Raw genomic sequence first — 19,549 nt, 5'->3', positions numbered from 1 at the left:
ACCGTCGTCATCTGTCATGGAGTTTTGCCTAGCTTTAGGAGAGGTGTTGAATACTCTGTCATTAGAAGGGAAGCGGGTGATTATTTTAGGAGACATGAATATCAATGTTCTTGATGACACCAACGCAAAGGTTTCCGAATACATTTCCTGCTTCAGTGGATATGGCTATGAGTGCCTCATAACTGCACCCACTCGTGTTCCACTTCATGGCAATGGCACTATTATAGATCACATTTTGTCTAACCTCATTAGTCCTCCTGAAGCAGCTGTCATCGAGGTGCCTGTCACAGATCATTATCCTATTTGTGCAAGCATAGGCATTTCCAGTAATAATAAAACAAGTCGAAGCTTCAAGAATAACCTAAATACTGCATCATTCATTAACATCATCGAGCAGTGTGATTGGTCGTCAGTTAAGAAGTGCAAAAATGCTGAAATAGCCTATCAACAATTTTCCTCTATCATTTCAAATGCAGTCATGGCCGCTTCAACATTAGTAGTAAGCAGAAAAAAGTACCTTCTCCCAATTAATCCGTGGTTGACACCTAACCTGTTAAAATGTCTGCGGAAAAAGGATAACTTATACAAAAAGACGAAAAAGTCCCCTTTCAATGTTAACCTTCAAAAGCGCTACAAAGAATACTCAAACACATTAGGTAAGTTACTTAAAGCCGCTAAATTAAAGTACTTCGAAGATCAAATAAAGCGAGCCGGAAATGACGTTAAGCAGCAGTGGAAAACTGTAAACTATTTTCTTGGCAGGACCACGGTACATTCAGATATAACCTTGATTCACTCAGAAAATCGTGTGATCGAAAACCCATCTGATATCGCGAACTCTTTTAATGACTCATTCGGCATTGATATTCCGCAGTCGACAGCATCCCTCGAACACACTTGTTCACGACTACCACATTCATTCTTTCTTTATCCGACGTCACCCGAAGAAGTGTTCACTGTTATCAGTAGTATTAGGAATACAAGCGCTGGTCTCGATAAGTTCTTTGCTGCCGACATGAAACTGGTAGCTCATTTAATCTGTGATGCATTATGTTACATTGTAAATCTTGTATTTGAAACTGGGTTTTTCCCGACAGCCCTGAAAAAAGCAAAAATTATTCCCGTCTTTAAAAAAGGCGACAAGTGCTTAATCTCGAATTACCGGCCTATAGCAATTATCTCATTCTTCAGTAAAGTCATAGAAAAGCTTTTTGTGGGACGTTTAAGGTGTTATTTAGACAAGTTTCATATTCTTTCTAATAAGCAGTTTGGTTTCAGGCCTGGTTACTCAACTGAACTTGCCACGATATCCCTAACTGATGAAATTAAATCTGCTATTGACAGCGGTTGTGTTGTTGGAGTGTTTTTCTTGACCTTTCAAAAGCATTTGATTCTATTTCACACATTATTTTATTTCAGAAACTCGAGTCAATTGGTGTATCTGGCGTCCCACTAGAACTAATTCGTAGCTATCTGCGTGATCGAGAACAGTTGGTATATGTGTCCGGTACCTTTTCCAACCCTAAATTCATCAACATCGGTGTTCCGCAGGGTTCAATTTTGGGCCTGCTTTTATTTTTAATTTACATCGACGATCTTCCTCATTGTCTAGCACATTCGTCCTGCATACTCTATGCGGACGATACCACTATAATAACTGCAGATAAAGAGGTTGACTCGATGTTGTTTAAACTAAACATCGACCTGAAAAATATTGTTAAATGATTCAATAAGAATAAATTAAATATAAATGCTAAAAAGTCAAACTTTGTTGTATTTTCGTCAACTAATCGAATTATACCTAGGAACCCCTCTGTCTACGTAAGCGATACTCAAATTCACTCTACCTCTAGTACAATGTTTCTCGGGGTCGAACTTGATGAACATTTAAAATTTAATTCACATGTATTACAGCTTACGCGGAAAGCCGCATATGCCATTCGAATCTTGCTAAAAGTTCGCCCTTTCTTTCGTTTTGAAATATTGTTGTCACTTTATTACGCTTTCTTTCACAGCAACATAATCTATTGCATTTCATCATGGGGAAACACGTATGCCACTCATTTATCAGCCATCCAACATCTTCAAAACCAAGCATTGAGAATAGTAACGCTCAGTAGCTTCATGTCCAATGCATCATCCTTACTCTGTTCACATGGAATTTTATCAGTTCAGAAGCTGGCCAAATATTTTCTCGGCATTCTTATCTACAAATATGTGAATGGAAAACTTCCCATTCCTTTACTAAACTCAAGTCAGTTTCCTCAGGCGTCATCTACTCGTTTTGCAAAGGCTAATAACTTCCTTTTACCCAAACCCAGGACTAATTATGGCAAGTATACCATAAAATTTTCGTCTGTATCCTTGTGGAATTCTTTACCTTTGGAGATCAAAAATAGATCCCTCGAAATGTTTAAAAAAGGCTTGCATTCGCACTTATTAAATTCATAGTGCTTAATATTATACAGAGTATGTTATTGCATTTTTGTGTTCTTTTGTGCTTATCTGCATATTTTATATAACTTATAGTCCATATCTCGTGCTTATCTGTATATTTTGTATATCTCAATTTTTCTTTCCTTACCGTCATAATGCTTGATATTATACTGAGTGAATGTTATTGCATTTTTGTGTCAGTTTTTTCATGCTTATCTACACTTTTTGTATAACTTATATTCGCTATTTCGTACTTATCTGTATATTTTGTATATCTTAATTTTTCTATGCTTACCACTGTTTACTAATGCGTTGTATCTCTGATGAATGATTTTATAGGAGGTCTCACGCACAGTCTTGCGACTTTGAGACCTCCTTCTGTATTTGTATATAACACATGCAATTTATCACTTGTATATCAATTTCAAATAAAGTTCAAGTTCATAGTACTACAAAGTGCATTAGAAAATGTGCAAAGTAAGCTTTGTGTTAGTGCACGCAGCAGGAACTATGCAGGCCATTGCTGTGTCACAAGTGATGCATCGACAGCATGGTGTTGATATCAGCACACTTTCTCTCAAAGCGGCTTCGTGTACGAGCCAAAATTTCTAGCAAATATTTTGTGCAGTTGTTTCTTTCATTCCATAGCTTAACATGAATCAATGATATGTTTGTAGGCATTCTGCAACATGCCCGGCATCTGCCCTCGGTGCAACACAACCGTATACTTCAACGAGGAGAAGATTGCCATCGGGAAGCACTGGCACATCAAGTGCTTCTCCTGTGGTAACTCACTCTTGTCTATCCTCTACACCTGACAGTATTCAAAGAACTGTAAATTTTTTATGTGGGAAAAATGTGCAACTTGACATACTTGGAAAGACAACTATATTTCAAATTGTGGGCCCTAAAAATTAGCACAGAAGAGCTTGCAAACATTGCACTTCTCAAACTCAAGGCAGAAAGAGTCACTTCAAAGATATGCTCTTAATTCCACTGAGAAAGATGATTAGTTGCCAGCACCATCAGTACATTGAACCAAAGTTAGTCTTTTCTTTCGCTTTGAAAACTTGTGCAACAATGGAGCTTTGTTTTTATGAGTAACACAGATTTTTTTGCATCATGTATGGATGGCTTGCAAATACAGTAAATAACTGTTCATTTGATACCAGCTAATTCCATATTTTAATTCTATTTTGACTGAGGGTTCCAGCCAGCCCTGTAAATTTCCATTGGAAGAAACTAGTGTTATTTTGATCCTAAAATTTAATCTTCACTCTATAATTGATATTTGGCTGGTACATGACCACAGTGGTGGCTCCAATAAGGATGACAGTACCTTTCCACATCAACTTCAAGGAAGGGGCATCCCTCTTGGCCATCCGAGGCACACCACCAGAAGTAGGAAATACTCTTTCAGAGGATAGTGGCAGTTTCTTCCAGTGGCAGAGCAGGCCAAGTTTAAACAAAAACAACTTGTGCTTAAAGGGGCCCTGCAGCACTTTTCCAAGTAGCCATGGAATGGCTTCACTAAAGGAGCTTATTTCCTCATGAATCGACCGCTGCAAAAATTTTTAGAATCCCTCCAGTGCGAGCGGAGTTGCAAAGATTTGTTGCACGCTGTAATTGCTTTCTCTCTTCTCTCGTCCTGACAAAAGTGCTGGAAGCCAAGCAGGAAGGGGTAGCATGGGGGAAGGTACGTCACACGCGCCTTGTGACCTTGAGCACTTTTTTTTTTCTTCGAACATGCAGCATACATTCAGTGCAATCGCATGTGTGGGCAAGTGGCGGCCTCCCGCAGCGGCTGCAGTAACTACCGAGCACGCCATGTTCAAATCAGCCAATGACATGGAACTTGTGTCAGTGACGCAGTGATTTTGAATCAATAGCATCATGTGATGAGAGAAGAGGAAGCACATTTGTAGCGTTAGCTACACTTGCCTAGCCGGAGCCGATTTCACGTGGAACGTCATGAGCCATGCAGCGCATGCGCGAGGATCAGTGATGTCACACAGCTGGGTCACCGGAGCTGGCATCTCATGCGCTCCCCGACACCGCCACGCGTGGCTCGCCGCTGCTGGTCTGCGTGCTCGGGAGGAGTGGCGTCGTAGGCGTGACAGACAGGCTGGCGCCGGTGCGCGCGCAGACTCTGCCACCGCCGTGCGCGGCTCACCGCTGCTGGTCTGTGCAGTTGCCGTCTGACACTGCGCTGGGGCCGCTTGATAGCGCCTCTGACTGGCGTTTGCAGGTGGGTAACGCCATGGAGAAGGAGAGCGCAAATGCTGCTTGACGGCGCAGAAGAGCCGAGAAGCTTATCTCATCGGATCCCGAAGTAGTTGCCTGGCAATTAGCGGTTCAGCGTATGAAGAATGAACAGAAGAAGGCTAATAATCCTAGACAATCTGGAAAGCTAAGAATAATCAGCTGAACCTTTGCTAACACTACGTATATCCTGGCATAGCCGAGCTAAGTCACTGCAAATTTTTAGCTGACTTTGAGAATTTATTGTAAATCCCAGGCTGCGTGCTGCGCTATAATGTCTGGCTCGCATGTTCTCGGGAGCCTCGACTACCAATTGGTAGCGTTTTCTGACCATGCTGAAAAAGTGTTGCAGGGCCCCTTTAAGCTCAGTTTTTAGAGGTAAAGTAATGAATGCAACGTGAACCTTAATCTCAGAGGGAGACCCTATCATGGCAGAGCACCTCAACATGGCATTTGCAACAACCGGCTGGGTTGATGGGGACACTTTTTCTGACAATCAATTGAGATGGCCTCGAGGGCATTCCAGCTAGCATGTAGCGGCCCTTGTGTATCTTGGCTTAATGGGTTTGTGTGTGGGAAGGGAGACAGCCTTTCATGTGCAACGTATAATATGCCATGTGCTTCTTCCACCTGGTGAAAGGAAGAAGATGCTCGGGTTCATGCACCTGCGCCTTTCTGTGCTGCGCTGACCTATTTTGGGTCTTGGGGCTCAATGCCTTCATTGAGTAAAAGTCACCTTTGTTTTGACAGTGACATTTTTCTGGAGAAGGTGATCTCGCCCTTCGTAACAGGCAGAGGTCAGGCTAACGTTCTCTTTCAGCAGCAGGATTGTTAGCCTGAAACCAGAGTCGGTACACTATGTCGGCCAGATAATTTGGCAGCTGGCTCCCAAGTTTGTGCCTGAGAGGACATTGTTGGCAGGTATGGAGGCTGCTACCACTGCTATGGCCTCTACTGATTACACGCTAAAAAAATTGCGATAGAAAATGCTGGCAAAAAATGCCGCATTTATGTATTTGCATTGAGCAAAAGTGTTACCAGCTGTATCGGCATCTTTTTGCACTTTGAGTTGTTGTGCATATATCATAGGCTACATCCACTACTGAAGGAAAAATTGTAGTGCAAAGCAACACACGGACAGACAAAGAGCACGGGACTGGCGCTAATTTCAATAAACACAGTTGGAAGTTAGCACCAGTCCCGTGCTCTTTGTCTGTCCGTGTGTTGCTTTGCGCTACAATTTTTCCTTCAGAAGTCATGAACCAGCTAGCCCTAGAAAACGTTTTGCTAAGACATCCACTACATTGGCGCCTGGAGGATAGCTTATGGTCTGACATAACATTAGCACTCATGTTGGAGCACAGATTTCAGTATCATTCAAACAAAGTGCACGCTACGGTGCTGTGATGTGTGTATCATAAGTGGCAGTCATCGGCACAATTCTCTGGAGATGAGCAACACTTGACCATAATTTGCAGAGTCATAGGCGTACGTTGCCAGTACGCTGGCTGCGTCTGTGACAATATGTAATGTTTATCACATTACATATGTGAATCGTAGGAGTCATGTACATCATTATGAAAGCAGATAGCCAACACTGCAACAACATGTGATGTTACCTTGCCATTATGCCTGTACAGGGTCTTTTTCCAAAGCACTTTCAAGGAGTGGCATGGCTCTGTGGTAGAATATACTTGACTGCCACACAGAATGCCTAGGTTTGATTCTGGCTCAAATTGTGACTTTTATTATTTGCATCCATCTGATTTCTTGCTCGCCATCTACACTGCAGACTCCGGCACCAGATTTTCCGTGACAGTGGCTTCTTAACGCCATCATGTTAACATTTGCAGTCTATTCTCACTGTACCTGAGTTGGAATTGAATGTAAATAATGTGTGGCACATACCTGCATTCCACAGGTTATGCTATGCAGGTGTGCACCACAGGTGACTGAGAGAAAGGGTTTAATGACGTATGCAACAGCCATGTCATGTTATTCATGTCATGACCTGTTAATCGTGTCTGTCGGTGAGAGTGCCCAAGCGCAGGTGGCTAACTAGATATAGATAGATTCAGTCAAAGCTCCTTTGGTTTGCAAAGAAATAGTTTGCGCTTATAAACCACATGTGCTGAGTGTTTTCCATGGTGCCGTTTTGAAGATGTGGAAAACTGCCAGTCAATTTCAAGCATGCAGCACTTCACACTACTCCTACTGCTCTAGTGGATCAGTTTCAAAGAATGTTTCTGGATAGCAATGTCATGAGAAACGTCACTTGTCTCGAGTGTGTACATTGAGTCCCATGGTCTGCGCCCACTTTTCATTTCATAAGATGATGGAGAACTGTGACAATTTTATTGTCCAGTTTGATGAAACCTTCAAGGAGTGGTGACACAAAAATGCAAACACAATTTGACTGTTACATCGCGTGGATGGAAAAATAAAGGTACCATCTGTAAAATATCAGCCATAAATACAGCTGAAAAAGTATTTTAATAGGGGATATTCATAATACTTGGTGCACCGGCAACACTGAGCGTGTCCACTACTTTTTGTTGGGCGCCGTTAGGGTGGCTGAAATAGGGAGGTGTGATGAGCACGGCGCATTTCGCTTGCCAGAGAGGATCCATCAGCGCGCCGATGCTGCTAGGGGCACTGATCGCAGCAGTGCTGTTTGCTGGATTCTCTTCCTAAGCGGTCGGTTATATGCAAGCATATCGTCGTGCTGTGCTTGCCTTCGGTTGATCTGAATTGCCTGAGGATGCCGACGATAAAAAAAGAAGGGCAGAAACGTGGCTGATGGAGTCGTGGAGTCTCTTTTGTCTGCATACAGAGGAACTGTCTCAGGAGACAGAAGGCGACGAGGAAGACAATCAGCGAATTCCACCTGACGCACAATGTGTCAGTAGATCATGCATCATACACTGTCGAACGAGACAATGCCTTTCTTACATATTACATTGCAGCTACCGTTGTGAAAAAGCGTGTACCTTATAATTGCGATAAGTGCAAATGCCTGTCGTATTATTTCAAAAGAAAACATGTACCAGGAAATTAATCTACCAGCTCAGACATGCAAGCAGTGGGATCCCGGTGGACTTCATATCTGTCGAATTTCCTGTACAGCCTTAGATAAAAGCAGCAAAAAATAAAAAATAGACAAGGACACAGGCAGTGCTATATAGTCATGTGTCCTTGTCCATGTTTTATTTTCTGCTGTTTTTAACTATAGATAATGTTACAAGAAAATGTATATTTACAGATATATACAAGCAGAAATAGTGGCTGAGACAATGGTGGACCGGAGCCTGTCCCTTCAGCACTTCGTTGTTGTCCCTCTTCCAGAGTGGGTCCCACTACTACCTTGGGCCACTGACCCACTGCTACCTTGTGACACTACCCCGCGGCGTAAAAGCGCCGACCCGGCGCTGGTCATGGAAGTAGTGAAGTGGACGGCACATACGGTTTCAGTCTTACGACGTGGACAACAGTGGATGGCGGTGGCGTTGACTGCACTGAATCGCCGACTCGCTGTATTTCATATGTGAGGTCAGTGACCTTCCGCAGGACTTTATATGGTCCGTCATAGCGAAATAACTTTTCGGAAAGACCGATGCGACGACATGGGGTCCACAATAGGACAAGTGAACAGGGTTCATAAGAGACATCTCGGTGTCGGCGATCATACAGGTCTTTTTGAGAGGCCTGAGATGCTGTGAGGCGCTCTCGGGCAATCTGTCGTGCTGTGTCGGCTCGTGCAATGGCATCGAGAATGTATGTGACAGGCGAGTTTGAACCAGTGAGAAGCAGCGTGTCTAGAGGGAGGGATGGCTCACGTCCATACAGAAGATAAAACGGGGAATAACCTGTGGTGTCATGCCTGGAGGAGTTGTAAGCGAATGTGACGTAGGGTAACGCTGCGTCCCAGTCGCGGTGGTCGGCAGAAGCGTACATCGACAACATGTCGGTGAGAGTGCGGTTCAGGCGCTCCGTAAGCCCATTAGTTTGCGGGTGGTATGCTGTTGTGAACTTGTGGTTCGTAGAACAGGAACGAACAATGTCCTGGATGACCCGGGACAAGTATCGGCCTTGGTCGGTGAGAAGCTGTCGAGGAGCACCGTGATGCAAGATGATGTCATGCAGTAGAAAGGCGGCGACATCAGTAGCGCAGCTGGTGGGAAGAGCGCGGGTAATGGCGTAACATGTGGCGTAGTCAGTCGCTACGGCGACCCACTTGTTTCCGGATGCAGAAGTGGGGAATCGTCCGAGCAGGTCGAGCCCGACGCGGTAGAATGGTTCGGCGGGGATGTCAATAGGCTGAAGGTGGCCGGCTGGAAGCATTGTTGGTCGTTTTTGACGTTGACAGAGGTCGCAGCTGCTGACGTACTTTTGCACGGAGCGATAGAGGCCTGGCCAGAAGAAGTGGCGCCGGACGCGATCGTAAGTGCGTGTGACTCCAAGATGACCGGCGGTAGGTTCATTGTGGAGCTGGCGGAGAACATCTGCCCGCAAGTGGGAAGGCACGACGAGAAGGCGTTCAGGGCCGTGGGGACGCATATTGTGGCGGTATAGGACACCGTCGTGAAGGCAGTACAAGTTGAGAGAAGTGCTTGGAGTTGCGGAACTCAGACTGTCAATGATGGGACGTAAAACCGAGTCGCGGCTTTGATCACAACCTATATCGAGGAAGTCTGATATTGAGAATACCCCAGTCTCAGCGGGTCTCTCTGCGGTGTCGGGTGGATCCGCTGGATACCGTGACAGACAGTCGGCGTCCTGATGGAGTTGGCCGGATTTGTAAACCACCGAGAAGGTGTATTCTTGAAGGCGGAGAGACCAACGACCGAGGCGGCCCGTGAGATCTTTGAGCGAAGAGAGCCAGCACAGGGCGTGATGGTCAGTTACAACAGTAAAGCTGCGGCCGTACAGGTATGGGCGAAACTTAGCAACTGCCCAAACTAGAGCAAGGCACTCTCTTTCAGTGATTGAATAGTTCTTCTCCGCCGTGGACAACATTCGGCTGGCATAGGCGATGACGCAGTCTTGTTCGTGTTGACGCTGAGCGAGAACAGCACCAATCCCATGGCCACTTGCGTCGGTGCGAACCTCTGTCGGGGCGGTGGGATCAAAGTGGGCTAATACTGGAGTAGTTGTGAGGGCTGTAACGAGCACCGAAAACACAGCAGCTTGAGGCGAACCCCAAGTAAAGCTGACGTCTTTCTTTAGTAGTTCTGTGAGAGGACGCGCAATATCGGCAAAATTCCGGATGAAGCGGCGGCAATAGGAACACAACCCGAGAAAGCTGCGGACATCTTTAGCCGAACAGGGTACGGGAAATTGTGTCACTGCGCGAATTTTGTCGGGATCAGGCTGGACGCCAGTTGCGTTAACGAGGTGACCCAGTACAGTTATTTCACGACGGCCAGAACGGCATTTGGAGGAGTTCAACTGTAGACCAGCGTTGCGGAATACCTCGAGAATAGTGGAGAGCCGCTCGAGATGGGTTGCGAATGTTGGTGAAAAAACGATGACATCGTCCAGGTAGCACAAGCATGTTGACCACTTGAAGCCGCGTAGAAGGGAATCCATCATCCGCTCAAAGGTGGCGGGAGCATTGCAAAGGCCAAACGGCATGACCTTAAATCGGTACAGGCCATCTGGGTTTACAAATGCGGTTTTTTCTCAGCCTTGCGGATCAACAGCGATCTGCCAATAACCAGATCGAAGGTCAATGGATGAGAAGAACTTGGCGCCATGAAGGCAGTCGAGTGCATCATCGATGCTTGGCAAGGTGTAAACGTCCTTCTTAGTGACCTTGTTGAGGTGCCTGTAGTCAACGCAAAATCGCCATGTATTGTCCTTCTGCTTTACAAGCACGACAGGAGATGCCCATGGACTAGCCTATTGTTCGACGACACCTTTGGCGAGCATCTTTTCGACTTCTTTCTGCATGACAGTGCGTTCGGCAGCAGACACACGGTAAGGGCGCCGGTTAATTGGGTTGGCATCGCCGGTGTTGATGTGGTGGGTCACAACCGATGTCTGGCCTAAAGGGCGGTTGTCAAGATTGAAGATATCGGCATAGGATGTCAAGAGACCACGCAGATCTTGTGCTTCAGTGGGCGGAAGATCGGGCGCTATCATTTTCTCAATGTCAGTGCGTGCAAGGTCGAGTGCAGTGAGCAAGTTGGCATGGTGGCTAGGAACATCTGCTGATAACTGAGAGATATGGCATTCTTGCAGTGACGACACGACGCCGAGCGTAATACCTGCAGGCAGCACATGGATGGTTAGACCGAAGTTCAAGAGAGGTAAAGAAGTCTGGTTGCGGCATACTGTGACCACAGTGTGCGGTACGGCAACAGAATGCTTCAAGACGACGTCGGTAATCGGTGAAACAACATATTCACCATCGCGCACAGGTGGATCAAGGATTAGCTGGACGTACGTCGCGGCTTGAGGCAGAAGATGCACAAACTCCACGGCACATAAGCGACTGGGACCGTCATGGTCAACGTAGGCATCTAGAGGGAGTTCCAGCTGAAGAAGGCCCGTCGAGCAGTCGATAAGAGCGGAGTGCGTGGAAAGAAAGTCGAGACCGAGGATCACATCATGTGGGCACTGCGCAAGCACGGTGAACAATACGATTGTCTGACGGCCAGCAATACACACGCGAGAGGTGCACATACCAAGAACTGTAGATGTGCTCCCATCAGCAACTATTATTGCACACTGAACAGGAGTCGTGAGCACTTAGAGCAGTTTTTTCCGGAGAGCAGCACTCATCACTGAAAGCTGTGCACCAGTGTCTATTAGGGCTGTAACGGTAACGCTATCCACCAAGATTTCTAAACTGTTTCGGCGCGTAGGAATCGTCAACAGAGGATTTGAAGTCCAGGTCGTTGTTGCAGCGTCACCTCCGGGAGCTGCATGGACTAGTTTCCCGAGGTCGAGGGGCCAGGCCGTGTAGGGGACGTTGATCGATGAGCAAGCGGCGATAGAGATCAACGGCCTTGGGGTGACGGGGATCGGCTGAACCTTCTGTTTGGAACGTGGACATCAGTAGCCTGGAGATCGGAACGAGGAGAAAACCTGCGCGAGTTGCCTTCAAATCGATGCCATGTCCCGGTGTTCCAGGAAGTCGACGACCACCGATTGCGACAGTGGCGCGCAATGTGTCCTACGCGAGAGCAGTGAAAGCAGGATTGGCATCAGTTGTCCTCCATTCAGCTGGGTTTCGGTAGCATGAAGGATCTGGTTTACGACTGCAGGAGTGCTCTCGGGAGTGTGAATAGAGCAAACAGGTGCTATGCCGAGATTCGCAGTCTCTTGGCGTACGACTGCCTGTATTAGCGATACGGTCGACGCGTTAGTCTGTGGAACGTCAGCAGGAACCATTGCTTCCAGTTCACGGCGGACGATGCGGGTGACATTTTCTAACGACGTAGCCTGCGTGAACGTGGGGGGGTCTTGGCAGGTCGATGTGGCTGCAGTATTAGGTAGGCGTACGAACTGGCGGCTGATGCGACGACTCTTGGCCTGCTCAAAACGCAGACATTCCTTGACCACGGCGTCGACGGTGGTGCAATCCTTCACTCTCAGTAGATTGAACGTGTCGTCGGCAATCCCCTTCAAGATATGCGCAATCTTGTCAGCCTCCGTCATGTTCACGTCAGCCTTTCGACAAAGATCCAGTACGTCCTGTACGTAGCAGACTGTTAAGGTAAACACAATAGACAGCACTGAACGACAATGAGTAATGGCGACAGTCACGGCAAGGCACGAACTCCCTGCGCGAGCGCCATTCTTTTTCAAGCCACCAAAGAGGACGACCCACTAGAAGGCGCTGGAGAGGGTAACCCATTACCATGTCCCAAGGCTTCTCTACAATTACCCTGGGTACGAAAAGGGAGCCGTCCGGCGACCTAACAGCTCGTCACTATGAGTGGGTCATAGTAGGCCTTGAGGCACTCCACGTCGACAATGTCGCGCCCTCGACGGCGCATGTCCTAAGCTGGTTCGATGGGTTCGATCAAGTAGTTGACCGGGGATGTGCGCTCGACGACCCGGTATGGGCCTTCGTATTTCGGCAGCAGTTTTGAAGAAAGGCCACTTGCAGCGGTAGGGACCGAGAGCCATACGAGCGCTCCAGGGAGGAACGTGGGTTCAGAAGTAGTGGTGCCATTGCGAATGCTCTTCTGCAGCTCTTGTTCCTGCGTCGTAAATGTCTTGGCAAGCTCGCGACACTCTTCAGCGAGCCTGGCTGTGTCAGAAATAGGCGCGCACTCAGATGGATCTGGCTTGTATGGAAGTATCGTGTCGATGGTGTGCGACGGGTGCCTTCCGTACAGTAAGAAGAACGGTGAAAAACCAGTAGTGCTCTGAGGGGCGGTGTTATAGGCGTAGGTGACAAAGGGCAGAATGGCATCCCAATTGGTGTGATCGGCGGCGACGTACATTGACAGCATGTCGCCGAGCGTTCGATTAAAGCGTTCGGTTAGGCCATTCGTCTGCGGGTGGTAAGCAGTAGTTTTGCGGTGAACAGCATGGCACTCTTTCAGAATGGCTTCCACGACTTCCGATAAGAAGACACGGCCTCAATCGCTGAGAAGCTCTTGGGGTGGACCGTGACGCAGTATGAATCGGTGTAGTAGGAAGGAGGCAACATCGCGCGCTGTAGCCGCTGGGAGGGCGGCGGTTTCGGCGTATCGCGTTAGATGGTCAACAGCGACGATGGCCCAGCGGTTACCAGCCGAAGTCAGAGGAAGTGGTCCATACAAATCGATGCCCACGCGCCCGAACGGACGGTTAGGGCAAGGTAATGGTTGTAGACCTGCTGGCGACACGTGCGTTGCAGGTTTTCGGCGTTGGCAATCGAGGCAGGAGCGAACGAACTTCTGCACGTAGCGGTACATCCCACGCCAGAAGTATCGTTGTCGAATGCGGTGGTAAGTTTTGGATACCCCAGAGTGCGCGCATTGCGGGTCAGAGTGGAAGGCCTCGCATATTTCAGAACGCATACTGCGGGGTATCACTAGTAGCCACTGGCGGCCGTCGGCGTTGTAATTGCGTCGGTGCAGGAGGTCGTCACGAACGGCGAAATGGTGGGCTTGACGACGCAACGCGCGAGTGGATGGTGTTGCCGTCGGATCAGTGAGCAAGTCTATCAGCGAGGTGATCCATTTATCCTTGCGCTGTTCGGTAGCGATGGTAACAGCTATATGAGATACTGAGCAAGGGGCATTGTCGTCAGGCAAGGGAGAGCGCGAGAGGGCGTCGGCGTCAGCACGCTGGCGTCCATTGCGGTACAGCACGCAGATGTCGTAGTCCTGCAGGTGAAGTGCCCAGCGGGCGAGACGGCCTGAGGGATCCTTCAATGACGACAGCCAGCATAGTGCATGATGGTCGGTGACGACATCAAATGGGCGACCATACAAATAAGGTCGAAACTTTGTAAGGGCCCGTATGATCGCCAGGCACTCTTTTTCCGTGACTGAGTAATTGGTCTCGGCTCTGGTAAGCGTACGGCTTGCGTATGCCACGACATATTCGGGGAACCCTGGTTTGCGTTGCGCAAGTACAGCGCCGAGGCCTACACCGCTGGCGTCCGTGTGTACCTGCGTTGGGGCCGTAGGGTCGTAGTGGCGTAGTATGGGAGGAGACGTCAACAAACGACGGAGCTTTGCGAACGCGTCGTCACACTCGGACGACCACGAATTTAGGGGTCCGTTACTTCCAAGGAGCTTCGTCAGCGGCGATATGATAGTGGCAAAGTTTCGTATGAAGCGTCGAAAGTGTGAGCACAGTCCGACAAAACTGCGCAGTTCTTTGACGGACGTAGGTTTGGGAAATTCGGCCACGGCCCGAAGCTTGGCCGGATCGGGAAGGATTCCGTCTTTGGACACGACGTAGCCGAGGATTGTCAGCTGCCGTGCCGCAAATCGGCACTTCTTCAGATTCAGTTGGAGGCCGGCGTTGCTCAAACAGGTCAAGACATGCCGCAGACGTTGGAGATGCGTGGAGAAGTCCGGAGCGAAGACGACGACGTCGTCCAGGTAACACAGGCACGTGTGCCATTTCAAGTTATGCAGAACGGTGTCCATCATGCGCTCGAAGGTCGCGGGCGCATTACACAGACCGAACGGCATGACGTTGAACTCGTACAAGCCGTCGGGCGTGACAAAGGCTGTCTTTGGTCGAGCGTCATCAGCCATGGGTACTTGCCAGTACCCCGAGCGCAAATCAAGAGATGAAAAGAATTCTGCTCCTTGGAGGCTGTCAATCGCGTCGTCAATTCGCGGCAGTGGATAAACATCCTTGCGGGTGACCTTGTTGAGCCGTCGGTAGTCCACACAGAACCGCACAGAACCGTCCTTCTTCGCAACGAGAACAACAGGAGACGCCCATGGGCTGTCGGAGGGCCGAATTACATCGCGTCGAAGCATATCGTCCACTTGCTCGTTAATTACCCGGCGTTCTGTGGGAGACACGCGATATGGACGTTGCCGCAGTGGTGGTTGGGCGCCAGTGTCGATGCGATGCGTAACAGCGGACGTGCGGCCGAGGGATGTTTGCCCGACATCGAAAGAATGACGAAATTCATCCAACAAGCACAGAAGCTGCGAACGCTGGACCGACATAAGTTCGTCAGCAATGGAGGGACCAAATACATCAGTAGGTGACGAATCAGACGTGGAAACAGCACTGATGGTGCGGGAACTGGTACAGTGCGAGTCATCGGGCGCGTCCAGAACTTGTGCGTCTTCAACGGGTTCCACTTTGCCGAGACATTCCCCTCGAACCAACGTAACAGTGCACGGGGATGGTTTGGTAACAAAAATAGCGGTGCTGCCCTGAGTGACTCGCACGGTCGCGAAAGGTACCAGCAACCCTTTCCTAGTGCAGATGCGGGCAGATGGCGAAAGGAGTGCAATGGTGTCGGAGAGACCGGCGCAGTAGACCGACACAGCCGTTGACGAGTTTGGAGGCACTTTCGTATCGTCTTGGACGAGGATCTTGCTCACTGCCGATGGACTGTCTGTCGGCGTCAAATGTGAGAACGGTGAGAGTTCGATTTCGGCTGGTGTGCAATGAATTACGGCGTCCTGGCGGGAGAGGAAATCCCATCCCAGGATGACGTCGTGAGAGCATGCCGCAATTATGATGAACTCGACGTCGTACAGAATGTCCTGAATGACGACGCGAGCAGTGCATACTGCTGTAGGATGAATACTCTGGGAGCTGGCGGTACGGAGGGACATTCCAGAAAGTGGTGTCATCACTTTTCGAAGTAAGCGGCAAAGTTTTGCGTCCATAACGGATACAGCGGCTCCAGCATCGATAAGGGCCGATGCGCGAACACCGTCCACAAGCACGTCGATTACATTCGATGGACTTCGCTGAGGGCTTTCACAGTTCGATAGCGTCGCAGCCCTTGCCTCCTGGACTGCGACGACTAGTTTTCCTGCTCTCGTGCGACCGAACGTGGCCGCATGGGTGACAGTGATCGACGTCGTGGAGACGGAGAGCGGCGAGTAGCTGGAGGTGGGCGTGACGTCGGCGACATAGGTGGAGGTGGGTCGTAGAATGCACGGCTTGACTGGCTGGTGACAGGTGACGCGACTCGAGGCGGCTGCACGCGTTGACAATAACGTGCCACGTGACCGGCGTAACCGCAAGCAAAGCAGATGGGCCGGTTGTCGGGGGTGCGCCATCGGTTCACCGGGGTAGGTCCCGCCCATGTCGCAGGACGCGATTGACTGGTCGGCTGCTGAAATGACTGTATGGTGGACTGCAGTCGGGGCCGAGGGATGGCGTCAGCATATGTAGCCGGCACACCCGCCTCAAAGAACGGAGGTCTAGCGGCGGCTTCGGCGTAACTCATTGGGGCAGCCGCAGGAATTACTTGGGGCGTCCTGGCGACAACTTGAGCGTAACTCTGGGGCGCAGGAGCCGGAGGTTGCAGGTGGTACTCAGGCATGACCTCCGCAATTTCCTGCTCAATCGCTCGGCGGAGAGGAGGAAGAAGGGTGGTCGACGACTGTTGAACGTGCTGCGGGTGGGCAAAAGCGAGGAGGGAGACCTGGCGTGCAATTTCCTCGCGCACGAATGACTTGACTTCTGCCAGCAACGCGGCCTGGTCAGTTATTGCCGCCAAGCCAGCAAGCTCTGCGTCGCGTGATGGGGGTCGGCGGGTCATCGAATGCTGCCGGCGGAGCTCCTCGTAGCTCTGGCACAGCGTTATGAGCTCGGCCACTGTGCCAGGGTTTTTGGCGAGCAGCATGGTGAAGGCATCGTCGTCAATGCCTTTCATTACGTTCCGGATCTTGTCAGACTCAGACATGGTCCCGTTGGCCTTCTTACACAAGTCGAGGACGTCTTAGATATAACTTGTGAAAGATTCACCGGCCTGCTGAGATCGTTCACGTAAGCGCTGTACGGCTTGCAGCTTACGAACTGCTGGGCGGCCAAAGACGCTGATGACGGCGGTCTTGAAATCGGACCAAGTCGCAAAATCGGACGCGTGGTTGTTGTACCACAAGCTTGCTACGCCCGCGAGGTAGAATACCAAGTTGCTTAACTTGCCTTCTTCGTCCCATTTGTTGGGGATGCTGACGCGCTCGTAAATTGCGAGCCAGTCCTCCACGTCGGTGCTATCGGCGCCAGTGAAGATAGGTGGATCGCGTATACGGGGGACACCGGGACATGTGCTCGTTGCGAGAGGAGGCGTTTGCTGGGCGGCGTCTTGAGGCATGGTAGATGGCAGGGTACGGGATCGGAGCTCCAGGGGCATTGAATGGGAGCAGAGCACTCTCCACCAAATTGTTAAGGTGTTTAATAGACAGCACTGAACGACAATGAGTAATGGCAACAGTCACGGCAAGGCACGAACTCCCTGCGCGAGCGGCGTTCTTTTTCAAGCCACCAAAGAGGACGACCCACTAGAAGGCGCTGGAGAGGGTAACCCATTACCATGTCCCAAGGCTTCTCTACAGACGTAAGACTCTGTCGACGTCTGAATGCGGGACTCGAGATCTTTTCTTGCGGCCTGCTGACGACCAAATGGCCTGCTGAACAACTCGATGACCTTCGACTTGCAGGTGTCCCAGCTGGTTAATTCCGACTCGTGTGTCTCATACCAAACGAGTGCGGTTCCCTGAGGTAGAAGATCACGTTGGCGAGCATCAATGTGGGGTCCCACCTGTAATACTCGCTGACGCGCTCGTACAATGCGACCCAATCCTCCACATTCACCTTGTCTTTGTCAGTGCCTGAAAAGGTTCCTGGGTCTCGAGGAGGCAAGAGAACCACATGGGGCTGCTGCTGCCGCTGCGCCGGCGATCCTCGGTCAGTCATTGCAGGAAAAGGGAGGCGACGACCGCTCCGAAGTTCCGTGTTGGTTTTCCAAGAGGAATCGCAGGCAGGCAGGCGTACCCCGCACCTCCACCAATAATGTTACAAGAAAACGTATATTTACAGATATATACAAGCAGAAATAGTGGCTGAGACAATGGCGGACCGGAGCCTGTCCCTTCAGCACTTCGTTGTTGTCCCTCTTCCAGAGTGGGTCCCACTACTACCTTGTGCCACTGACCCACAGCTACCTTGTGACAATACGTACCAACTGGCTTGCATTCAGACGCTGTTAATTGAACAACCTTATCGTGACCTTTATGCACAAAATCAAGCACTTCTTCAACAGATCTCGTCTTCACGCCCAGTCAGCAATGGAAATTATGAAAGGGACAGGTGAGGCACAATTTATATCGGCTGCTCACCACACACTTATGCACTGCGCAAACGTGGTGTGGTTTCATTGCCTTATTCCGGTCCCTTTCTTTTTTTCAGGCATAAATCAAAATAAGACGAAAAGAAAAGGAGAAGAGTCATGTGTGCTACAGTGGCAGTGCATGAATGCGTTGGCATGCATAAAACAATACTTGCATGGTGGGTGTATAAAAGTAAAGTAATGCTCTTGTGAAAGAACATGAGGGGTATTCATAAAGTAACGGCGGATAATTTGTAAAAGATATTTCCTTGAGTGAAATTATCTTCAAATTTATGGCACTTTCAGTTTCAGTCGCAAAAAACTTCATGTTCTTCATAATGTCGTGATCTTCTCAGCACCTTCCGTAATGCTTAACAAGCTTCCTTAATCCATCAGATTTATAGTTCGGCGCCTGAGAATTGAATTAGTTTATGAGGGTGAAGACGAAAGGCGGTGCTACATGGGCAGTTTCTTTTTGTTTCAGTATATCGACATCTCGTAGCCACGACATGGCAAGAAAAGTCGTCTTTGTTTTGTCGATAGCGGTCCAAACACGATCTTCCACTTGACGGTCTTCTCTCTCTGTGTTAATTGGTCATTAAGCATTTTCATTACTCACCTTGTACACAACACTGCAATTTCTGAGGTTTTATGTTACACTCGAGTAAATAGTGGAATGTCCAGCAAAAAAAAAGAAGTGTCGATCAGTCAGAACGCTTATCGTCAATCGTTGTTGAAGTCTTATATCTTGGTTGACCTGTCAAACAGTTTCATAGGTCTCAATACTGGGCCTCCCACTTCGTTCCTCATATAGCGCACGTTTGTGCTGCCATTTTTTATTGATGTCATAACTTGTATACCGTTTCCTTCACTCATCACTGTAAATCTGTAACCTAGACAACTTTCCATTAATACAGCTCATGACCCTTTCGCTTAATGAAAATTGAATCGCAGCATGCACTTGGCCACGGGCGGGTGTGATGAATTCCGCAGATGTTGGCGTCTGCAATCACCGATGCGTTAATTACTGCATGGATTCCAATAATAATTTTAGTGCATCTAGAAGAAACCTGTACATGACCC

At 49.0% G+C, this 19,549-nt stretch overlaps 1 protein-coding gene across 5 annotated transcripts in view; it reads left to right on the top strand.

Moving 5' to 3' along the window:
* The window catches only part of LOC119382345 (cysteine and glycine-rich protein 1), a 110,294-nt gene that overhangs the window by 49,037 nt on the left and 41,708 nt on the right, over window positions 1–19,549 (top strand). For all 5 annotated transcript variants that reach the window (XM_037650039.2, XM_037650043.1, XM_037650040.2 and 2 more), the window contains one exon: window positions 3,114–3,222. In XM_037650039.2, coding sequence (XP_037505967.1) covers window positions 3,126–3,222 — 97 coding nt within the window. In that variant the 5' untranslated portion in view covers window positions 3,114–3,125. The remainder of the gene's footprint in view (window positions 1–3,113; window positions 3,223–19,549) is intronic.

The sequence above is a fragment of the Rhipicephalus sanguineus genome, chromosome 2 (genome assembly GCF_013339695.2).
Source record: "Rhipicephalus sanguineus isolate Rsan-2018 chromosome 2, BIME_Rsan_1.4, whole genome shotgun sequence".
NCBI lineage: Eukaryota > Metazoa > Arthropoda > Arachnida > Ixodida > Ixodidae > Rhipicephalus > Rhipicephalus sanguineus.
The sequence above is the reverse complement of the archived record's forward strand: the minus strand, read 5'-3'. Positions and strand labels throughout refer to the sequence as shown.